The following is a 22,228-nucleotide window of genomic DNA, read 5'->3' as shown; positions in this document are numbered from 1 at the left end:
GATGATCCAGAAGAGGATTGGGAGAATGTCATATGGTCAGATGAAACCTAAATATAACTTTTTGGTAAAAACTCAACTCGTCGTGTTTGGAGGACAAAGAATGCTGAGTTGCATCCAAAGAACACCATACCTACTGTGAAGCATGGGGGTGGAAACATCATGCTTTGGGGCTGTTTTTCTGCAAAGGGACCAGGACGACTGATCCGTGTAAAGGAAAGAATGAATGGGGCCATGTATCGTGAGATTTTGAGTGAAAACCTCCTTCCATCAGCAAGGGCATTGAAGATGAAACGTGGCTGGGTCTTTCAGCATGACAATGATCCCAAACACACCGCCCGGGCAACGAAGGAGTGGCTTCGTAAGAAGCATTTCAAGGTCCTGGAGTGGCCTAGCCAGTCTCCAGATCTCAACCCCATAGAAAATCTTTGGAGGGAGTTGAAAGTCCGTGTTGCCCAGCGACAGCCCCAAAACATCACTGCTCTAGAGGAGATCTGCATGGAGGAATGGGCCAAAATACCAGCAACAGTGTGTGAAAACCTTGTGAAGACTTACAGAAAACGTTTGACCTGTGTCATTGCCAACAAAGGGTATATAACAAAGTATTGAGAAACTTTTGTTATTGACCAAATACTTATTTTCCACCATAATTTGCAAATAAATTCATTAAAAATCCTACAATGTGATTTTCTGGATTTTTTTCTTCTCATTTTGTCTGTCATAGTTGACATGTACCTATGATGAAAATTACAGGCGTGACTAAATGGAAGGTGACTTCAATTGAGTAGATTTGCCCAAGTTCTTAAAGGGTGTGGAAAATGTAAACATGTTTACAGTTTACTCCAGTAACAAACACTGACTCAAAGAGAAGTGTATATACAATATTATGTAAAACATTCAGTCATCAAGTAGCAGTATCACAAAATGTAAAAACGATAAAAGCAGAAAACCACCCATGTTAACAAGTTCTAAGGTGTGCATTCATATGTCATGAACAGATGGGTCCTCATGCGGTGGTTGAAAATGGGTGATGAAACAGCTGCAACAGGATCATTCCACCACTTCAGGGCTAAATGAAGATGAAGTGCAACTGGGATGAGCATTCAGATAATCCTTACACGCAGGGGTGTCAAACTCATTCCACGGAGGGCCGAGTGTCTGCAGGTTTTAGGTTTTTCCTTTTTTTATTTTTCTATTCAGACCTAGACAACCAGGTCAGGGGAGTTCACTACTACAGACCTTAATTCACCGATCAAGTACAAGGGTGGAGCGAAAACCCGTAGACACTTGGCCCTCCATGGAATGAGTTTGACATGTGCCTTACAGTGATTTGGTAACTCCATAGTGGGGGCAGGGAGCTGTGGTGGAACACAAGCGACTGAGTTGACAGATCCTTATATCGTAGGTATTATTTCTACTTGATTACTTTATTAGCTATTTACCATTGAAATATTACAGTTAGTACTTCAGTTAAAGCATTACCCTGTTATGACGGCATGAAACGTAACATTTTTATTGTTTGGTTTTTCTACTAAGTACATATGTTTGAAAGTAATATCAGGAAAACAATGTCAATGAAATAAAGAAAAACATTTTGAAAGGGAAAAAATCGAATGAATTCTAGTTAGTCTTTGTAAAGCCCCATACAAAAAAGGCTCTGGGGCATTGCAAATTCTCTTCTGCAAACCGTACTAACCTGTATCTTCCACTTGCTCATAGATTGACCAGCAAACCTTGGATTTCTACATTGCTTTATCATATATACATGTGTAACAAATAAATAAAACAGTGAATGAAGTCTGGAATGCCAGATGTCTTTATAAAAGTAAGAGTGACAACTTATTGATACAGGTGCAGCAGAAGAAACGTAGGCCACTGGTAGAAGGGGTCCATAAATTTACATTAGGAAGCACCTAGTTGCTTACGCAAGAGAGAGATTACCACTGATAACGGCTTAGATAAACCTTTGCCCAAAGGAGAAATATGGCACAGTAAGAAGTTTCATTAAACCAACAATCTCTTGCAGTGATTTCCAAAGATGTAAACTTGATAGCTTGCAGCAAGAGAAGGTCGACTGGCAAAGTCTGAGTCTCTCAGGAAACATCTGGAATATAATAGATAAAAGCAGAAAACCAGCAATGTTAGCATAACCTTTAGAGGTTTTCCATTCAGGTGTCACAGTTGCCTTCTCACATTCAGCAATGGAATGGTACATGCACTGAGAATTGAATAGAAAAATGGGCAGAACAATACTCACAGCTTGCAGGTTGCTCTCCAAATCTCCGCATCAACTGGTCATGTGTAAACTTAACAAAAGTGTCATATTGTTCTGTAATAGAAATGTGGGAGGAAAGGGAGGGATTTAATTAGCCTGTAACTGTAAAAATCACATATTGCCACATGGTGCACTTTGTGAATTGTGTTTGACTGTACACACCTGCCAACTTGGAAGTCATGGTCTCCTCATATTCCTCCCGCACTTTCTCTTCACGCTCCTTCAGTAGACGTTCACAAATCATTCCAACTTGTCTAAGAGTAAATAAGGGCTGTTCTTTCTTTGATGGAGAAGAACCTCCAGCAGATGTGCCTGCAGAGGACACAAGTAGAGCAATTAGGTCATTTGCATGTTGGGGGGGAAAAAAGGAGTCTAGTTCCTTTAGTACATCATCTATTGTGGATCTCCCCTACTCACCAGGGTTTAGGCTAACAGTACACTATAAGCTCATATAACAAACCTGGCATACTTGATCCACTAAGAGGGGGTGGAGACTCTGGGGAGTAGCAACCCTCCGTCTGTTGGTAAACTCCATCGATGTGCTTTCGCTTCTGAATGCGTTTGTACTCCTGCTTGATGTTGTTCAGAATTTGCTCTAGAATAAGATAGTACACAGAGAGTCTAAATTATTCAGAGAGTTGGTCAAACAACTGTTGTCACATCTAATGGAGGCCTCACTCTACAGTGCAATCCTTATCACTCCTTATGGCCGACAACATGTCAACATCATGTTATCAAAGACCGTACAGTATGCTTTCTCAAACAGCTGTAACTGTATATGCATTCGTAAATCAGGTCCTTTCTTGAGTTGGGCTCTGGGATGTAACAACCGTTGAGCATCTGAGCTTATGTTTGATTGTGGAGGAAAGGATTTGAGTATGTAAGTGTGTGTGTGTGTGTGTGTGTGTGTGTCCGACATCTGTTGCAAGGGGGTAAGGATGTTAGGGAGAATATAGGATGAACCACAATAATTGTTTGCTAAAATAATAATTGCTTGACAAAAATGTTATGTAATACAATGGCAATCCGGGTTATAGGTAACAATCCTTCTCATGAACTGCCAACATTATTACGCATATTAATTGATAATGAAATTAAGATATGCAAGATATTGTAATAGATACAGTGGGGGAAAAAAGTATTTAGTCAGCCACCAATTGTGCAAGTTCTCCCACTTAAAAATATGAGAGAGGCCTGTAATTTTCATCATAGGTACACGTCAACTATGACAGACAAAATGAGAAAAAAATATCCAGAAAATCACATTGTAGGATTTTTAATGAATTTATTTGCAAATTATGGTGGAAAATAAGTATTTGGTCAATAACAAAAGTTTCTCAATACTTTGTTATATACCCTTTGTTGGCAATGACACAGGTCAAACGTTTTCTGTAAGTCTTCACAAGGTTTTCACACACTGTTGCTGGTATTTTGGCTCATTCCTCCATGCAGATCTCCTCTAGAGCAGTGATGTTTTGGGGCTGTTGCTGGCCAACACGGACTTTCAACTCCCTCCAAAGATTTTCTATGGGGTTGAGATCTGGAGACTGGCTAGGCCACTCCAGGACCTTGAAATGCTTCTTACGAAGCCACTCCTTCGTTGCCCGGGCGGTGTGTTTGGGATCATTGTCATGCTGAAAGACCCAGCCACGTTTCATCTTCAATGCCCTTGCTGATGGAAGGAGGTTTTCACTCAAAATCTCACGATACATGGCCCCATTCATTCTTTCCTTTACACGGATCAGTCGTCCTTGTCCCTTTGCAGAAAAACAGCCCCAAAGCATGATGTTTCCACCCCCATGCTTCACAGTAGGTATGGTGTTCTTTGGATGCAACTCAGCATTCTTTGTCCTCCAAACACGACGAGTTGAGTTTTTACCAAAAAAGTTATATTTTGGTTTCATCTGACCATATGACATTCTCCCAATCATCTTCTGGATCATCCAAATGCACTCTAGCAAACTTCAGACAGGCCTGGACATGTACTGGCTTAAGCAGGGGGACACGTCTCGCACTGCAGGATTTTAGTCCCTGGCGGCGTAGTGTGTTACTGATGGTAGGCTTTGTTAATTTGGTCCCAGCTCTCTGCAGGTCATTCACTAGGTCCCCCCGTGTGGTTCTGGGATTTTTGCTCACCGTTCTTGTGATCATTTTGACGCCACGGGGTGAGATCTTGCGTGGAGCCCCAGATCGAGGGAGATTATCAGCGGTCTTGTATGTCTTCCATTTCCTAATAATTGCTCCCACAGTTGATTTCTTCAAACCAAGCTGCTTACCTATTGCAGATTCAGTCTTCCCAGCCTGGTGCAGGTCTACAATTTTGTTTCTGGTGTCCTTTGACAGCTCTTTGGTCTTGGCCATAGTGGAGTTTGGAGTGTGACTGTTTGAGGTTGTGGACAGGTGTCTTTTATACTGATAACAAGTTCAAACAGGTGCCATTAATACAGGTAACGAGTGGAGGACAGAGGAGCCTCTTAAAGAAGAAGTTACAGGTCTGTGAGAGCCAGAAATCTTGCTTGTTTGTAGGTGACCAAATACTTATTTTCCACCATAATTTGCAAATAAATTCATAAAAAATCCTACAATGTGATTTTCTGGATTTTTTCCCTCTCTTTGTCTGTCATAGTTGACGTGTACCTATGATGGAAATTACAGGCCTCTATCATCTTTTTAAGTGGGAGAACTTGCACAATTGGTGGCTGACTAAATACTTTTTTTCCCCACTGTATATATTTTTAATAGCTATATACACACTTGGGATGGGGATGGGGAGGGGCTTTAACGGGGGGAATAGTGGTGAACAATTGGAGGGTTACTTAGTAGCAATGCAAATATCATGGTACAGGTACTCAATCACTATGGTACTTTTTATTGGTACATTTACAGACATTAAGTTCAAGTGTAATATATTATAAAAATAAAGCAAACTGGATGGAATATGGTGAAAAATGCATCAAATTATTTTTTTATCTTCAACATAGAAATGCTACCAAAAGAATTTACTGAAACTGGTTACAAATGACGGGAGTCACCCATGATTCACCAAATTATATTTTGAAGGAGGAAGTAAAGTACTTTAAGCATATGATTTCGTTTCAGTCGCCTCCATCTCCTCTAACTGAAGCTAATTGTAGGGATTTTCTTTCTATTGATAATGTAAAATTAACAGCCATACAGAAAGACTAATGTGAAGGTGGAATTACAGAGGAGGAACTTCTGGATGCAATTAAAGACTAAGTCCGGGAAAACTCCAGGGTTGGATGGCATACCAGTCGAGGTATACCAAACCTTTTTTGATATACTCAGAGGACCGTTATTAGCATGTCTTAACCACTCCTATGTAAATGGTAGATTATCAGACACTCAAGAAGAAGGTCTGATCTCATTATTACTGAAACAGAATACAAGTGGGAAATATAAAAGATCCAGTCCATTTAAAAAAATGGAGGCCCCTTACACTTCAGTGTTGTGATGCAAAAATTCTAGCAAAATGTATAGCGCATAGAATTAAAAAGGTATTGTCGGACATTATTCATTCTAATCAGACAGGTTTTTTTTACATGGACAATACATTGAAGATAATATAAGGCAAGTACTGGAAACAATAGAACAGTATGAAAAATCTGGGAAACCAGGCCTGCTATTCATAGCAGACTATGAAAATACATTTGATAAAGTATGACTGGAGTTTATATATAAATACCTGGAGCATTTCAATTTTGGAGAATCTCTTATAAAATGGGTTAAAATCATGTATAGTAACCCTAGGTGTAAAATAGTAAATAATGGCTATTTCTCCAAAAGTTTTAAACTGTCAAGAGGAGTAAAACAAGGTTGTCCACTATCGGCATATCTATTTATTATGGCCATCAAAATGTTAGCTATTAAAATCAGATCCAACAATAATATCAAGGGACTACAAATCCAGGGCTTAAAAACAAAGGTGTCACTGTACGCTGATTCATGTTTTCTTTTAAATCCACAACTTGAATCCCTCCACAGCCTCATATAGGATCTAGATAAATGTTCTAACCTCTCTGGATTACAACCAAATTATGATAAATGTACTATATTACGTATTGGATCACTTTTTTTGGGGGATTTATTGGATTTTTATTTTATTTTATTTTTAACAATTTTTACATTACCATGTAGTTTACCAATAAAACGGTCTGATGGTGATGTGGATATACTCGGAATACATATCTCAAATGAAATAAATGATCTCACTCCAATACATTTTAATAGAAAGTTAGCAAAAAATAGATAAGATCTTGCTACCATGGAAAGGTAAATACCTGTCTATTTGTGGAAAAATCACCCTGATTAACGCTTTAGCATTATCCCAGTTTACCTATTTGCTTATGGTCTTGCCTACGCCTAGCGAACAGTTTTTTTTTAATTATATGAGAAAAAAAGATTCCCTTTTATTTGGAACGGCAAGCCAGAAAAAATTAAACGGGCCTATTTATATAATTAATATGAATTCGGAGGACAGAAATTATTAAATATTAAAGCATTTGACCTATCACTAAAAGCTTCAGTCATACAAAAGTTATACTTAAATCAGAACTGGTTCTCTAGCAAATTAGTAAGATTGTCTCATCCCATGTTCAAGAATGGCCTTTTTCCCTTTATTCAGATTACAACCTCTCACTTTCAGTTATTTGAAAAGGAAATAATCTCCCAAATATCACTATTTCTAAAACAAGCCATAGAAAGTTGGATGCAATTTCAATTTAATCCTCCAGAAACGACAGAACAAATAATGCAACAAATATTGATGTTAAACTCAAATATACTAATTGATAAAAAACCATTATATTTTGAAATAATGTTTAAAAAAGGTATAATCTTCGTAAATTATATAGGTAGGACTGGTGGAGTTATGTCGCACATGCAGCTAACAAAAACATATGGAAATGTCTGCTCTACCCAAAATTACAACCAAATAATTGCAGCATTACCGCAAAAATGGAAGAGGAAAGTGGAAAGGGGAAAAAGTAAGGAACTTGTCTGTCGGCCCTGCATTAAAGACCATAATTGGTTAAAGAAAATTGTGATAAATAAAAAAGTATACCAGTTTCATTTAAGGACCAAAGGATTGACAGCCGTCCCATATAGATTGCAAAATAGTTGGGAAGAGATTTTTGACGTACCGATTCCATGGCATAGTGTTGATGAACTGATACGCAAAACGATGCCGGATTCAAAACTTAGAATTTTTCCATTTAAATTATTATACAAAATTCTTGCTACCAATATAATTATTTATATGGGGGATACAATCTTCCCAGCTCTGCAGATTTTGCTGCGAAGAGACAGAATCATTAGATCATTTGTTTTGGTACTGTCCATTTGTAGCTTGTTTTTGGTCACAGGTCAAGGAATGGCTGAAGGATTGCAATATTTACCTGAGCTAACCCTGCAGATAGCACTACTGGGTGATCTGAAAAGTAATAGTCAATCGATCAATAATATAATAATACTTTTAGCAAAAATAATTATTTTCAATTTACAATCTGTAGAAACAATGAGAATAGAAGGGTTCAGAACTTTTGTGAAACATCACAGTACAGTTGAAAAATATATGGCAAATAGAAATCCAATATGGATGGTGTTAAGAGATAGATGGGAGGTGTTGAATGGAGCTGAAGGATGGGACTAATAACAACAACTAATAACAACAAGATAACTAATGTAAAGCATACTGTTTCCATAATAAGTATATAGGTTATAGGTTGAGAGCTTTTGTGAAAGAGCACAGTTAGAAAGATATGGCATATCGGATATATGGCAAACCGGATGGACATCATGAAAATGATCGGAGAGGTTGAGGGTAGAGGAATTTCAGGAGTAAAATCAAACAAAATAGAATTATTGTAAAATTGACTGTGTCCATAAAATTTATATAGTATGTATAAGCTGGAAGTAGAGGCCTAAGCGGTTGTTGTTCACTTGTTTACTCCAATTAGGGAAGGGGTGGTGGGGTTGGAAAGTAATAAAGGGAAATATATATTTAAGGCTATGTATGTATTTATATGTATGTATGTATGTATGTACAGTGAGGGAAAAAGGTATTTGATCCCCTGCTGATTTTGTACGTTTGCCCACTGACAAAATCATGATCAGTCTATAATTTTAATGGTAGGTTTATTTGAACAGTGAGAGACAGAATAACAACAACAAAATCCAGAAAAACGCATGGCAAAAATGTTATAAATTGATTTGCATTTTAATGAGGGAAATAAGTATTTGACCCCCTCTCAATCAGAAAGATTTCTGGCTCCCAGGTGTCTTTTATACAGGTAACGAGCTGAGATTAGGAGCACACTCTTAAAGGGAGTGCTCCTAATCTCAGTTTGTTACCTGTATAAAAGACACCTGTCCACAGAAGCAATCAATCAATCAGATTCCAAACTCTCCACCATGGCCAAGACCAAAGAGCTCTCCAAGGATGTCAGGGACAAGATTGTAGACCTACACAAGGCTGGAATGGGCTACAAGACCATCGCCAAGCAGCTTGGTGAGAAGGTGACAACAGTTGGTGCGATTATTCGCAAATGGAAGAAACACAAAATAACTGTCAATCTCCCTCGGCCTGGGGCTCCATGCAAGATCTCACCTCGTGGAGTTGTAATGATCATGAGAACGGTGAGGAATAAGCCCAGAACTACACGGGAGGATCTTGTCAATGATCTCAAGGCAGCTGAGACCATAGTCACCAAGAAAACAATTGGTAACACACTACGCCGTGAAGGACTGAAATCCTGCAGCGCCCGCAAGGTCACCCTGCTCAAGAAAGCACATATACAGGCCCGTCTGAAGTTTGCCAATGAACATCTGAATGATTCAGAGGAGAACTGGGTGAAAGTGTTGTGGTCAGATGAGACCAAAATCGAGCTCTTTGCCATCAACTCAACTCGCCGTGTTTGGAGGAGGAGGAATGCTGCCTATGACCCCAAGAACACCATCCCCACCGTCAAACATGGAGGTGGAAACATTATGCTTTGGGGGTGTTTTTCTGCTAAGGGGACAGGACAACTTTACTGCATCAAAGATGTACCATCAAATCTTGGGTGAGAACCTCCTTCCCTCAGCCAGGTCATTGAAAATGGGTCCTGGATGGGAATTCCAGCATGACAATGACCCAAAACAAGGCAACAAAGGAGTGGCTCAAGAAGAAGCACATTAAGGTCCTGGAGTGGCCTAGCCAGTCTCCAGACCTTAATCCCATAGAAAATCTGTGGAGGGGAGCTGAAGGTTCGAGTTGCCAAACGTCAGCCTCGAAACCTTAATGACTTGGAGAAGATCTGCAAAGAGGAGTGGGACAAAATCCCTCCTGAGATGTGTGCAAACCTGGTGGCCAACTACAAGAAACGTCTGACCTCTGTGATTGGAAACAAGGGTTTTGCCACAAAGTACTAAGTCATGTTTTGCAGAGGGGTCAAATACTTATTTCCCTCATCAAAATGCAAATCAATTCATAACATTTTTGACATGCATTTTTCTGGATTTTGTTGTTGTTATTCTGTCTCTCACTGTTCAAATAAACCTACCATTCAAATTATAGACTGATCATGTCTTTGTCAGTGGGCAAACTTACAAAATCAGCAGGGGATCAAATACTTTTTTCCCTCACTGTATGTATATGTCCAGTTGAAGTCGGAAGTTTACATACACTTAGGTTGGAGTCATTAAAACTTGTTTTTCAACCACTCCACACATTTCTTGTTAACAAACTATAGTTTTGGCAAGTTGGTTAGGACATCTACTTTGTGCATGACAAGTAATTTTTCCAACAATTGTTTACTGACAGATTATTTCATTTATAATTCACTGTATCACAATTCCAGTGGGTCAGAAGTTTACATACACTAAGTTGACTGTGCCTTTAAACAGCTTGGAAAATTCTAGAAAATGATGTCATGGCTTTAGAAGCTTCTGATAGGCTAATTGACATCATTTGAGTCAATTGGAGGTGTACCTGTGGATGTATTTCAAGGCCTACCTTCAAACTCAGTGCCTCTTTGCTTGACATCATGGGAAAATCAAAAGAAATCAGCCAAGACCTCAGAAAAATAATTGTAGACCTCCACAAGTCTGGTTCATCCTTGGGAGCAATTTCCAAATGCCTGAAGGTACCACGTTCATCTGTACAAACAATAGTACGCAAGTATAAACACCATGGGACCACGCAGCCGTCATACCGCTCAGGAATGTCTCCTACACTGTAATCCCAAACAGTTGTACTAGCTCATAAGTAATAAGGTCATAACAGTCAAATGTCGTTATGCAGTTGACCAAACTATAAAGTGTTGAGCTCTGTTGAGATTTATGCCACTTTAATTGAAGAGGGCTCAATATTTTATAGGTAATTTGTGTGGAACGCTCAAAAAAGTTTAGGTAGTGTCATGACGTTATCGACTTTAATGACGTTCTGGTGGGTGGGTCATCTCTCCCTCAGGAAAGCTGAGTCAGCCATCTTGAATTTGCCTTGATGCGGGGATGTGGAACACAGTTTAATTTGTTTTAATTTGTTTGCAATGCGCACTTTTATGCTGCCCGCTTGAAACCACCACCACCTCCGTTTTTATCATTAGTCTTATTGCCTTCGTTTTCTTAAGCGCCATCTTATCATCACCTCTGATTTGGTAAGTAACTCTAATGTTGTTTTTTTTCAAATTTAATTTGATAGTCTTAAATGTGGAACTGGGAATACATTTGTACAATGTGCACAGTGAATATTTGTTGTAAATAGTTTAAAAATCCAAGTAATTGTAACTTTAGAAGTTGTTAAATATGTGACAAATACGTTACGTTACTTCATCTTACAACGGTGTAACGTTATCAGCAGGTCTCCTGGATGAACTACATTTCCCATAATGAATGTTTGCCCGGGACATTGACGGTGGAGGAAGGTCCATGAGTTTTCGCTGTTCGCCGGTAATGCAAGTGCGTACTGTGAGTATACTTATTTCAATAAGTGTCTGCCTTACACAGTAAATATTATACGTTATCGAGCTGTGTGTACGTGTGTGCTAGCGTGAAACGAACAATGCTAAACAACATAATGTGAGTGTGTTATCATGATGCTAACCAGGCCTGTGTTTGTATTTCTTCCTAGGCTCAAGTGTGTGGTTGTGAGATCATCTCGAAATCCTTTTAACAGTTCAGGTAGGATGTATTATGAAATAGTGTTACTAATGTAATACATTGCTAAAACCAAGTATAGAGTGTATTTGTTATAATTCATTGGTATTAGATTTAAAAGGTGATCGAATAGCTCCTGATTTGTAATGTCATTAATGCATTTCTTTTTGAAGCAATGTTTAAAAATGTTTTACAAGTGAATAGGTTGGTTTACTTTTAAGTTTAAATTTCCCACGTATCTCGTTAAAGTTTTGACCAATGAGCTAACTTGTTAAGTTGTGGCCAATGGGAGAGTGGACTGGTTGCCGGGAAAGAAAAGGGAGGGAAAAGTTGAAAGAAGGGAGAGGAGAGACGTTAGTGGGGTTGGTGAAGGAAAAACGACCAAAGGAAACGATAAAGAGAGAACAAAACCATACCTACAGAGTTTTAAGGGAAATCCTGATTTTATTTCTATAAGAGAGTGTTTATTATTTAGTTAAGAAAGACCAAGTGGAGACTGAAGCTGCCGTCGAATTGTGGAGACATTCGACATCCTAGAGGTTAGCCTAGCATCGTGCAAGACTTGGAGAGAATTGCTTGTGACGATCAGTTCGGGTTTCCAACGGATGTCTGTTGCTGCTACCGAGTACTGGCTGCATTGATAGCTGTGGATCTTGTGAGGACACCTGCACGGAACTACTATATTTTGCTGAGGCATTATCTACAAGTAGTGAGTAACTACAAATGTGGGGTGGACTTCGGGACTTTATGTATGTCGTAATTTTTTTTATGAGCTCCAACGCGCGCCAGGGTTTAATAAGCAAGCTTGCAAATAATTTGGACATGGGGTTGTGGAAAAATCATTGGGGTTTATAATTTGTATTTCTTTTGATGTGATACATTGAACATTTGATTAATATAGATCTTGAACCTTATGTCTGTTGTATTGGTGGAGTCATTTACTGTTTCAGTTTCATTTAATGCATGGGAAAGCATATCCTTATAACAATAACCAAGTCTATAATCATTCTATCTGAAGTTAATACCCTATTTGTCATTCACCCTAGCAAGTTTACAATAGGGATTCTTATTGGAGATGTCCTTCTCACCTAATATCCCATGCTGTTCAGATATTCTAAATAAGGTAATATCGTGAGAGTCAAATTCGAGCCTGGTGAGAGGATTACACTAATAATTGGTTTTATTTTGTGTTTCCACAGTCATTCTTTTGCTATTTCTCTAAATGTTTTTATCTCAACTGTGGGGTCAACAGTTGATCACTTGAACCCTTTATTAATACTTTGTTAAATACAAAGAACAACAACAGAAATAGCAGATCTATAAGCACACAACTTTGATGCTTTGCTTGTTAATAACTAACTTGCTTATCTTTTAACATTTTCATTTTTACTATAATTAGTGTACAATGAATGTTTTTGATATTTGTGTAATTGTTATTGTAATGGATATTTTTTGTCCATGTAGGAACAACGTGATGTAAATATGAGACGGGCCCTCGTCCTTCGTGCACTTCCTGTGTACCTGCGTGAAGATGCCTCCAAGTTTTTCAGGACCTGTAATGTAAGTGTACTGGCCTCACTATCAATCCCTTTGCTTAGCTATTCAGTCAGCTTAAACATGACATCACTCAAAGAACTCTAGGAGAACCAGAGGGGCATTCCAGAAAGCAGGTTATGTGAAAACCATCAGTATAGCCAATTGTATTTTTTCCAACAACGTAATTTCAAAGTCCGTGTTTCTAGTTTGTCGCCGCATTGAGTATGAGATAAAATGTTTTTATATTTCATTTTCAGCCGATTTAAATAAAACAAAATAGCCTAATATAAAACATTGAACAACATTCAACCACTTCCTTAAAGGCTAATATAAAATAAAGTGATGTTAAATTCAAAATGAAAAGACGACTGCATCTGAAACTCTGTCAGTGATTTATATAACAGCCGCAGCCAGAAAATGTCTGCTTCCTGTTTTCTCCCGTTGCCATGGTGAATAACCGTATCGGAGCTCCATTGATGATGGCTTTTTACTAGTCGTCAGGCACAAGCTCAACTCCGAGTTAACGTACTCTGAGTCAACTTACCTAACTCAGATCAGCTGTTCTGTAACTGAAAACTCAGTTTCACTTCACAGGGTAAGTCAACTCTGAGTTCAGGGTTAGGCTCAGTTTGTTGAACCTCCTTTCTGGAATAGCCCCCAGGACCTGTTTATGAAGTTTCCTTGAGTTGTTATTCTGCAAACTGACATGTAGAAATTACATAAATGAAAAGGTAAGTATAAAGAATTCCACTAAACAAAAAGTATGCTTACAGGTAGGTGTGAAACTAACATAAAATAATAAGCATGTGTAAAGAAAATAGTTTAAACATGTAGCTTAGTTGCAGTCTAAGTGCAAAGTGACCGTAATGTCTAGACATCATTAGCATGATTTGTATCCTTGAGGGGCTGAACTCATTTTTGTATTATTTGTGTTTTATAGTCAGCAGATGGTCCAGACCTCACTGACACTCCGGTGGCTCTCCTGACAGTTGTCACTGATGATACTACTGATGCGGCCCTCTTCAGCCCTGAGAGCATCTGTATTGTCGTGGAAGATGAAATACTTGTGAGTGGTCCCACACACCTGGCTGACTCATTTCTCCTGCTCTTTGGGTATGTCTATGCACTAGACCTACAGTACCCAAAGAATCTTGAGCTTACATTCACATTTATCCAAAAAGTTGTGATGTGTCTTGAGGACAACAAACCACTGAAAGAGCGTCTACTGACACTGAAGAATGATTTGTTCAATGAGTGAATCACTCAGAATGGACTATTTGTTGAGCTGAGTATTGAGGATGTTTGTTTTTTTCCCCTCTTTACAAATGTAATAATTTGCCTCTTCTACCTCATGTTTAATATGTTACACTGTTTGCCTCTTCTACCTCAGATTTAATACATTGATTGTTAATAGATAAATATCACAACATTGAAGTATTGCCAAGCCCAAGTTTTTGTACTGTACTTGTGGGAAACGACTGTTGAATTCATGCACTATACATGTTTAATGTTGTGTGACCTAATGCTTACCTTGATGTTGCCAGTTGAAGTACGGCACAGTAGAAACCAGTACTTTTATTTGAATGTTTTATTTTAAAAAAGTGAGTTGCAGCCTTCAAGGTACAGTAAGTGCCAAAACGTTTTAAATGGCTCCACATTCTAATAGTTGTCATTGCTGTTGAGGATGGATTATAATTAGAATCTTATTGAATTTTTATCATGAAGCTTTTGTGAGTTTTTATCATAATGTTTACTGAATAATGTGATATGGAGACCCAAAATACTGAATCTACCCTCTGTAGCAATGACCACTATCAGAATATGGAACTATTAACACTTAATGTACTTTAAAACACATTTTGTTTTTATGGAGTCATTTCCTTTTTGTTTTAATTTATGACAAGCACTTTGTTTTGACTGAGCTCCTTTTGATTCGTGCCTTTTTAAAAGCACATTGTGTTGAATAAAAAAAAGTTAAATTGTCACTGTGGTGTCACTTTCATGTTTTCTAACATTATTCGCTGATTATAATTGTGTAATGGACCGACATCAGTATTTCAGTTTAGAATTAATTTTGATTGCATGTCCCACATTATGAGTTGAAGAATATTGAAAATTTTGAGTGTATTTCACACATTATATGAGTTGAAGAATATTTAATATTTTGAGTGTATTTCCCACATTTATGAGTTGAAGAATATTGAAAATGTTGAGTATATTTCCCACATTATATGAGTTGAAAAATATTGAAAGTTTTGAGTGAATTACTCCCTAATTATAAGTTGAGGAATATCAATATTTATAAGATAACATTGAGATAATTTAAGGCAACTGTAAATGTAATTTTTATTTTATGTAAACTTAAAACATTTAAAAACATCACTAAAATATTTTTGTGTAATCTGTTACAAAATAATTTTTGAGTTATGTGAACTTATTAGGGTTTACAGTGTAGAGATTAATGTACTTTGGAGCGAAAAGTGAAAATCAATCCCAGAACAACAGCAAAGGACCTTGTGAAGATGCTGGAGGAAACAGGTACAAAAGTATCTACAGTAAAACAAGTCCTATATCGACATAACCTGAAAGGCCGCTCAGCAAGGAAGAAGCCAATGCTCCAAAACTGCCATAAAAAAGCCAGACTACGGTTTGCAACTGCACATGTGGACAAAGATCGTACTTTTTGAAGAAATGTCCTCTGGTCTGATGAAACAAAAATTGAACTGTTTGGTATGAAAAAATATATATGAAAAAAGTATGCTATCACTAACTGTAAGTTTCTCTGGATAAGAGCGTCTGCTAAATGACAAAAATTTAAAATAATGAACATTGTTATGTTTGGTGGAAAAGGGGGGATGCTTGCAAGCCGAAGAACACCATCCCAACCATGAAGAATGGGGGTGGCAGCATCATGCTGTGGGGGTGCTTTGCTGCAGGAGGGACTGGTGCACTTCACAAAATAGATGGCATCATAAGGAAGAAAAATTATGTGGATGTATGGAAGTAACATCTCAAGACATCAGTCAGGAAGTTAAAGCTTGGTTGCAAATGGGTCTTCCAAAAGGACAATGACCCCAAGCATACTTCCAAAGTTGTGGTAAAATGGCTTAAGGACAACAAAGGGGGATAGGAAGTGATACAGACAATTACATTGATGGAAGTTACAATCTATCTGCAATATTAAAGCTGATATACCCCCTAAAAATTAAAATTAAATAATTATCATTATACATTTTTAAAAAGACAGTACAGTATGAAGATATGCAGAAACTGCTTCTCCAATAGAAATCCCTGATCACACTTGTCGGCAATGTCATGACGATGTTAGCTAGCAAAGCTCATGCACAGAAACATGTCATCAGGTCTAACAGTCTTGTCGCGCCGAACTGCGCATGTGCAGGTCGTCAAATTAAAGGCACTCCTTCGATAAAGTTTGTCACTTTCACAAGGTTGTGGTAATGACAGTTGCAGCTACTTAAGACACTGGCTCGAATCATCTAGGTTTTGGCTTTAGATTTCAAGAAAATTAACAACTAATGACGAATTTCACTTCTCCCATTGACTTTCCAAACCCTGGTCTGGTCTGTATGAAGCAAGATAGCTGCCAAAAGGTTGAACGTCTGTATCAGTAGGATCGTAAGAAAAGCCATTAATGAACGGTAAACATTAAATTAGATCTGTAAATGCAGAAACCCTATGTTATGACTATGAATGAACATTTACACCTTCAATTCTTACTTTATGTCTCCCTTTACTCGGCTACAGATCTTTTTTATGCGCACAAACTTTTGTCAGTAATGTGGCATCTGCAAAGAACATTAACTGAACGTAGCTAGTCTATGAAGCAACTCTAGCCCAGACGTTAGAGTTGCTTTGCAGCTTCCGATTTCAATTCTAAAATAAAAGTATTATTTTAGATCTGCATTCACTAACAACGTTATACCAGTAGATGGCGAAGTATAGGCTTGGGCCTTCAGCAAATTACTTGTGTGAGAATGATAGACACAGAGCCTTGTCTACAATAATCGCCTGAGCTGCAAAATAGAAAGTAAATATGATTTAGGCTAGGCCTATTCCGCTATCTAAATATGCCATGCTGTTGTGTGTTATTTAATGGCCATATAATTGCATAATTTATTTGTATAGCCGCATGGGGCTACTGTGGTGATTATGTAACCTAATGAATCACACTTTTTCCAGTATTTGGGAGCACAGACTGAGTGAATTCCACTCTGTATGTTGGCTTGTTATAGTTGCACAACCCCATCACACAGAGGCAATATCCATATCAATAAATGAGATAAAACAAAATATTGATTAAGTCTTGGCTATAACCTGTCCTGAGCGAAATAGCCAAAGGGTCCCAAAGACTATCTATAGCCTATTCTTATTGCCAGATCTGTTTTCCCTATCAGCCACTGCATGTGCTTCTTCAACTATTTGGTTTACAATGTATTTAGAGGCTATATTTAGAGGCCTGTGAGTAAGCCTCTTTAAGGGGAGCCCTATAATAAAAACACAAATAGAGTTCTAAAATTATTCCGCAAGACACCAGTACCCAAAATGAGCCTAAATTGCAATGCCTTCAAGTTGAAGGCCTATTTTTTATTTGGATAGGCCTAAATTAAACATTTAATTAAAATGATAGGCTAAAAGAACCTTTAGAGAATGTTGAATACACATGGATTTCAATAACCAAATGGATAAGAACATTCTCTTTGATTTAGTTCCTATTGCAACTCAGACACATGACTGAATGGATGACATACTGACTGGCTGAACTGAACGAAGGATGAATTCAATGTTCAAATATGTTGGAATGACAAGTTGCACGCATCATGCATGCTCTTCACTTTATTTGGCTAGTAGGCAAATAGGCCTACATTAGGGTATAATGACTATGGCTGCATGCCTCCAGAAGGGCATCTTCTGCGGCTGAGGGGTGCTTTTCCGAAGGCTCATGGTGCTGCATGGAGATCACAAGCTCTTCAACTGGGCAGCAGTGTCGCGATGGAGGGAATAGCCTATACGGAGACTACTTAAGACCACTGCAACAGAGTTATTGTAAAGTGTGGGAATAAGCTTATGCCAGACTCAGCCTACGGTTAACCTCTCCCTTGTTCATTTCAAAGTTCATATAAATAATGTACAATTATTTTAAATTCATATTAACCCCTCCTAAAGAATATGCTTTGGCAAGATTGAGTGATTAAATAAATATCAAAATATTCTATAAAAAAATATTTTGAGTGGCAAAGACTCCAGTGGTCATACATAATTAATAGATTCATCAAACATTTATCGTTGTTATTATTATTATTATTATTAGTTTCATTATTCCTGGTAGATACTACTGGTTTTGTTTGCAGACAGAGCCCAGAGAATGGGATGGTGCAATATTGAATTAGTCATATAGCCAGATATACAGTGCATTTGGAAAGTATTCAGACCCCTTCCCTTTTTCCACATTTTGTTACGTAACAGCCTTATTCTAAAATGGATTACATCGATTTTTTCACCTCATCAATCTACACACAATACCCCAAAATGATTTATTACAAATAAAAAAACTGAAATATCACATTTACATAAGTATTCAGACCCTTTACTCAGTACTTTGTTGAAGCACCTTTGGCAGCGATTACAGCCTCGAGTCTTCTTGGGTATGATGCTACAAGCTTGGCACACCTGTATTTGGGGAGTTCTCCCATTCTTCCCTGCAGATCCTTTTAACCTCTGTCAGGTTGGATGGGGAGCGTCGCTGCACAGCTATTTTCAGGTCTCTCCAGATATGTTCGATTGGGTTCAAGTCCGGGCTCTGGCTGGGCCACTCAAAGACATTCAGAGACTTGTCCCGAAGCCACTCCTGCGTTGTCTTGGCTGTGTGCTTAGGGTCGTTGTCCTGTTGGAAGGTGAACCTTCACATTTTTCATATTTGTACATTTTTGGTCATTTAGCAGACGCTCTTATCCAGAGCGACTTACAGTTTGTGAGTGCATACATATTTTTTTCATACTGGCCCCCATGGGAATCGAACCCACAACCCTGGCGTTACAAGCACCATACTCTACCAACTGAGCTACACGGGACCAGTCTGAGGTCCCGGTTTTCATCAAGGATCTCTCTGTCCTTTGCTCCGTTCATCTTTCCCTCGATCCTGACTATTCTTCCTGTCCCTGCTGCTGAAAAATATCCCCACAGCATGATGCTGCAACCACCACGCTTCACCGTAGGGATGGTGCCAGGTTTCCTACAGACGTGACGCATGGCATTCAGGCCAGAGTTCAATCTTGGTTTTTCATGGTCTGAGTGTCCTTTAAGTGCCTTTTGGCAAACTCAAAGCGGGCTGTCATGTGCCTTTTACTGAGGAGTGGCTTCCGTCTGGCCACTCTACCATAAAGGCCTGATTGGTGGAGTGCTGCAGAGATGGTTGTCCTTCTGGAAGGTTCTCCTATCTCCACAGAGGAAATCTGGAGCTCTGTCAGTGACCATCGGGTTCTTGGTCACCTCCCTGACCAACGCCCTTCTCCCCCGATTGCTCAGTTTGGCCGGGCAGCCAGCTCTAGGAAGAGTCTTGGTGATTCCAAACTTCTTCCATTTAAGAATGATGGAGGCCACTGTGTTTTTGGGGACCTTCAATGCTGCAGACATTTTTTGGTACCCTTCCCCAGATATGTGCCTCGACACAATCCTGTCTCTGAGCTCTACGGACAATTCCTTCGACCTCATGGCTTGGTTATTGCTCTGACATGCACTGTCAACTGTGGGACCTTATATAGACAGGTGTGTGCCTTTCCAAATCATGTCCAATCAATTTTATTTACCACAGGTGGACTCCAATCAAGTTGTAGAAACATCTGAAGATCATCAATGGAAACAGGATGTACCTGAGCTCAATTTCGAGTCTCATAGCAAAGGGTCTGAATAGTTATGTAAATAATGTATCTGTTTTCTATTTTTAATACATTTGAAAAAAATCGAAAAACCTGTTTTCGCTTTGTCATTATGAGGTACTTTGTGTAGATTGATGAGGAAAAACATTTATTTAATCAATTTTAGAATAAGGCTGTAACAAAATGTGGAAAAGGTCAAGGGGTCTGAATACTTTCTGAATGCACTGTAGGTGCTGCAATAACACAAGTAGCTATTGGCTAACACCTTGCATGATCTTGGAAAAATAGCATGCTAACTTAAGTGCCGTTAATGTTATTTTCCTGTGTTTTATATTTCCACACTATGAGGTTGGATTAATATTGTGAAAAATGCCCTTCTAGTGTGAGAGCTGTTTGAAAAGACCACCTAAAATTTCAGCCTGTTTTGGTGGGATAGAGTTGTGGCCTGCCAGGTGACCAGGCGGTAAATTTGTTAACAGCTAATTTTCAGTTTTCCCCTTTCCACTCAGACCACTCCCAGACAGTCCTAGCAAAATTATTGCTTGTGAAATTGTTCTTTGCTAAGAAGCAATTGTGTTTCTTTTTGAACATTTTAATTGAAAACAATCACAGTAAGGTACTTAATTACCCATCCATTTTTTTAAAACTGTTACATTGGACCTTTAAGGTTTAGCTGCCCGCTGACCATGCAGCAAGCTAGCACACTGCCTGGCTTGCTAACGTTAGATGTCCGGTATGAGTTGGGTTCATCCGGTACTTACCAGCTGATAGTTTGGATGACACCTCTCCAAATGGTGACGGCTCCATGCGAAGGTATTTCCGTGGTGATGAGGAGGATGATGATGATGATGGGGACACCGGAATACATCTTCTCCTTTTAGGGGACGTTGGACTCATCAATGGATCAAAATCCATGGTCCTTTTCAGGGTCGCTCCACATGCCATGATTTGAATCTAGGAGGGTCTACAAAGACCGAACGAGGTCAGTGTGGCTAATGCGAAACACAAAAGAAAATGGCTTTCTAACGTTCGTTAGCTAGCTAGGAAAGAGCTTATCCTGATGGCTTTTCAGCTAGCTTTGCAACTTCGACAAGTCCAGGAAGGGGTCTTGCGACTGTTGATGTTGGCTACCGTTAGCTAACTTATCAAGCTAGCTAACCAAATGAAAACAAATTCCCTTCACCTTTCCGGGGAAAAGTTGCCCTCCTTTCCTATCAATCCGACGCCCGTGTATCGTTGACTTTTGTTTCACTCTTACCTATCTTATAACGTTATCTATTTGGATGTCCTTCGCTAGCTAAGTTATACATTCAGACGAAGATATAACTTGCTGTCTAACGTCATCATCTTGAAAGCCAGCTAGCTTCTTCTTCTTTTTGACCACCCGAGCCGTCTGCTTCTCGTATTGGTGACGTCAAATATTCAACTATGCTCTCATGCCGGGTCGTTTGGGCATGCGCTGATGAGACTGATGATGGTAGGATTTGGAGTGCGGTCCTTGCAATCAAGGATCCTTAGGACGTCCCAGCTCTGACGTTAGCCCATTGAAGTTAAAATGTAAAATGGTTAAAGAGTTAGGTAAGTTTAGGGTTTAGGGTAGGGACGTCTCACGGATTCCGGATAGCACTAACCTTTGTAGTGCAGAGAAAAGTTGGTAGTTTGTATGGTTATGGAATTACATAATACATTAAATCATTTTGCGCTGCTATCCATATACATCCGTATATATCCAGTAGGCCTATTCATACACATTCGTGTTACTTTAATCTTGAAGATTGGTGTATTTCCGTTAGCCTTTGCCAGTCTCTTTTGCTCTGCAAATGCATGGGCCCATAATGTAAAATTGCTTGTTTCACTTATAGTTTTTTTGCCTTTTCTGTTACAGTTTTTCACTTTATTTTTATTTTTAAATTGGGTTTAAAAACGTTGTGGTTTTACTTTTCCAAGGCAGTACAGTACCTCACACAACATGGCACATTATCTCATGTGGCACTACAACATGGCACATTATCCCATGTGCCACTGCCTACACCTCTTTCTCCTCCAGACTGACACAAACATAAACGACCAAAGCACGTCTCTGATAAGACTATATCGTACATGCCTTATGAGTACTGTGCACACTTGACTTTATTCAGAGGCTTGGAAACTAAACCACACAAAGGTGATTAAATGGGGAAACCACAATAATTTTGAATATAAATTATTATGATTGTAAATTAAGTATTTGCACATTTTTATCCTAGCAGAGACATCTTTAAAATGCACATTCCTGTGATCCTTCACTGACTTGGTAGATTTTATTTCATTTGTCATTATTTTGACAGTTCTTGGTTGGTGATGGATTGTAAAGCTTTTCGTGTAAGCACAGCTG

General features: G+C 38.7%; 1 protein-coding gene, 1 long non-coding RNA gene and 1 other non-coding gene across 5 annotated transcripts; 1 reads left to right on the top strand and 2 right to left on the bottom strand.

The window, feature by feature from the left end:
• Positions 1-1,494: 1,494 nt before the first annotated feature.
• On the bottom strand, positions 1,495-21,279 carry LOC121545110 (akirin-2). 2 transcript variants are annotated; one of them, XM_041855511.2, is made up of 6 exons: positions 21,038-21,279; positions 20,616-20,818; positions 2,733-2,867; positions 2,435-2,584; positions 2,255-2,326; positions 1,495-2,101 (listed from the first exon to the last, which is right to left on the bottom strand). In XM_041855511.2, the coding sequence occupies exons 2-6, from the start codon at positions 20,797-20,799 to the stop codon at positions 2,091-2,093; spliced, it is 552 nt and encodes a 183-aa protein (XP_041711445.1). In that variant the 5' UTR covers positions 20,800-20,818; positions 21,038-21,279; the 3' UTR covers positions 1,495-2,090. The 2 variants fall into 2 exon arrangements, with proteins under 2 accessions (XP_041711445.1, XP_041711444.1); XM_041855510.2 differs by having other exon boundaries at positions 20,616-21,279.
• Positions 10,713-14,946, top strand: LOC121545111. 2 transcript variants are annotated; one of them, XR_005996194.2, is made up of 5 exons: positions 10,713-10,926; positions 11,130-11,236; positions 11,400-11,449; positions 12,890-12,985; positions 13,902-14,946. It is a non-coding gene; the product is annotated as an uncharacterized LOC121545111 (long non-coding RNA). The 2 variants fall into 2 exon arrangements; XR_005996193.2 differs by having other exon boundaries at positions 10,714-10,926; positions 11,127-11,236.
• trnat-ugu lies at positions 18,978-19,052 on the bottom strand. The gene has a single exon. It is a non-coding gene; the product is annotated as a tRNA-Thr (tRNA).
• Positions 21,280-22,228: the final 949 nt, after the last annotated feature.

Source organism: Coregonus clupeaformis, chromosome 29 (genome assembly GCF_020615455.1).
Source record: "Coregonus clupeaformis isolate EN_2021a chromosome 29, ASM2061545v1, whole genome shotgun sequence".
Lineage (NCBI taxonomy): Eukaryota > Metazoa > Chordata > Actinopteri > Salmoniformes > Salmonidae > Coregonus > Coregonus clupeaformis.
Note: the sequence above shows the minus strand (reverse complement) of the source record. Positions and strands in the feature narration are given on the sequence as shown.

What these genes read in the sequence shown, in the direction of transcription:
- LOC121545110 (XM_041855510.2), bottom strand. Translation starts at nt 20,799, where the DNA reads ATGGCATGTGGAGCGACCCTGAAAAGGACCATGGATTTTGATCCATTG. An exon ending in TAGTGGATCAAGTATGCCAG is followed by an intron (nt 2,585 to 2,732) that starts GTTTGTTATATG and finishes TGTCCTCTGCAG; the next exon opens with GCACATCTGCTGGAGGTTCT. An exon ending in CATGACTTCCAAGTTGGCAG is followed by an intron (nt 2,327 to 2,434) that starts GTGTGTACAGTC and finishes TTTCTATTACAG; the next exon opens with AACAATATGACACTTTTGTT.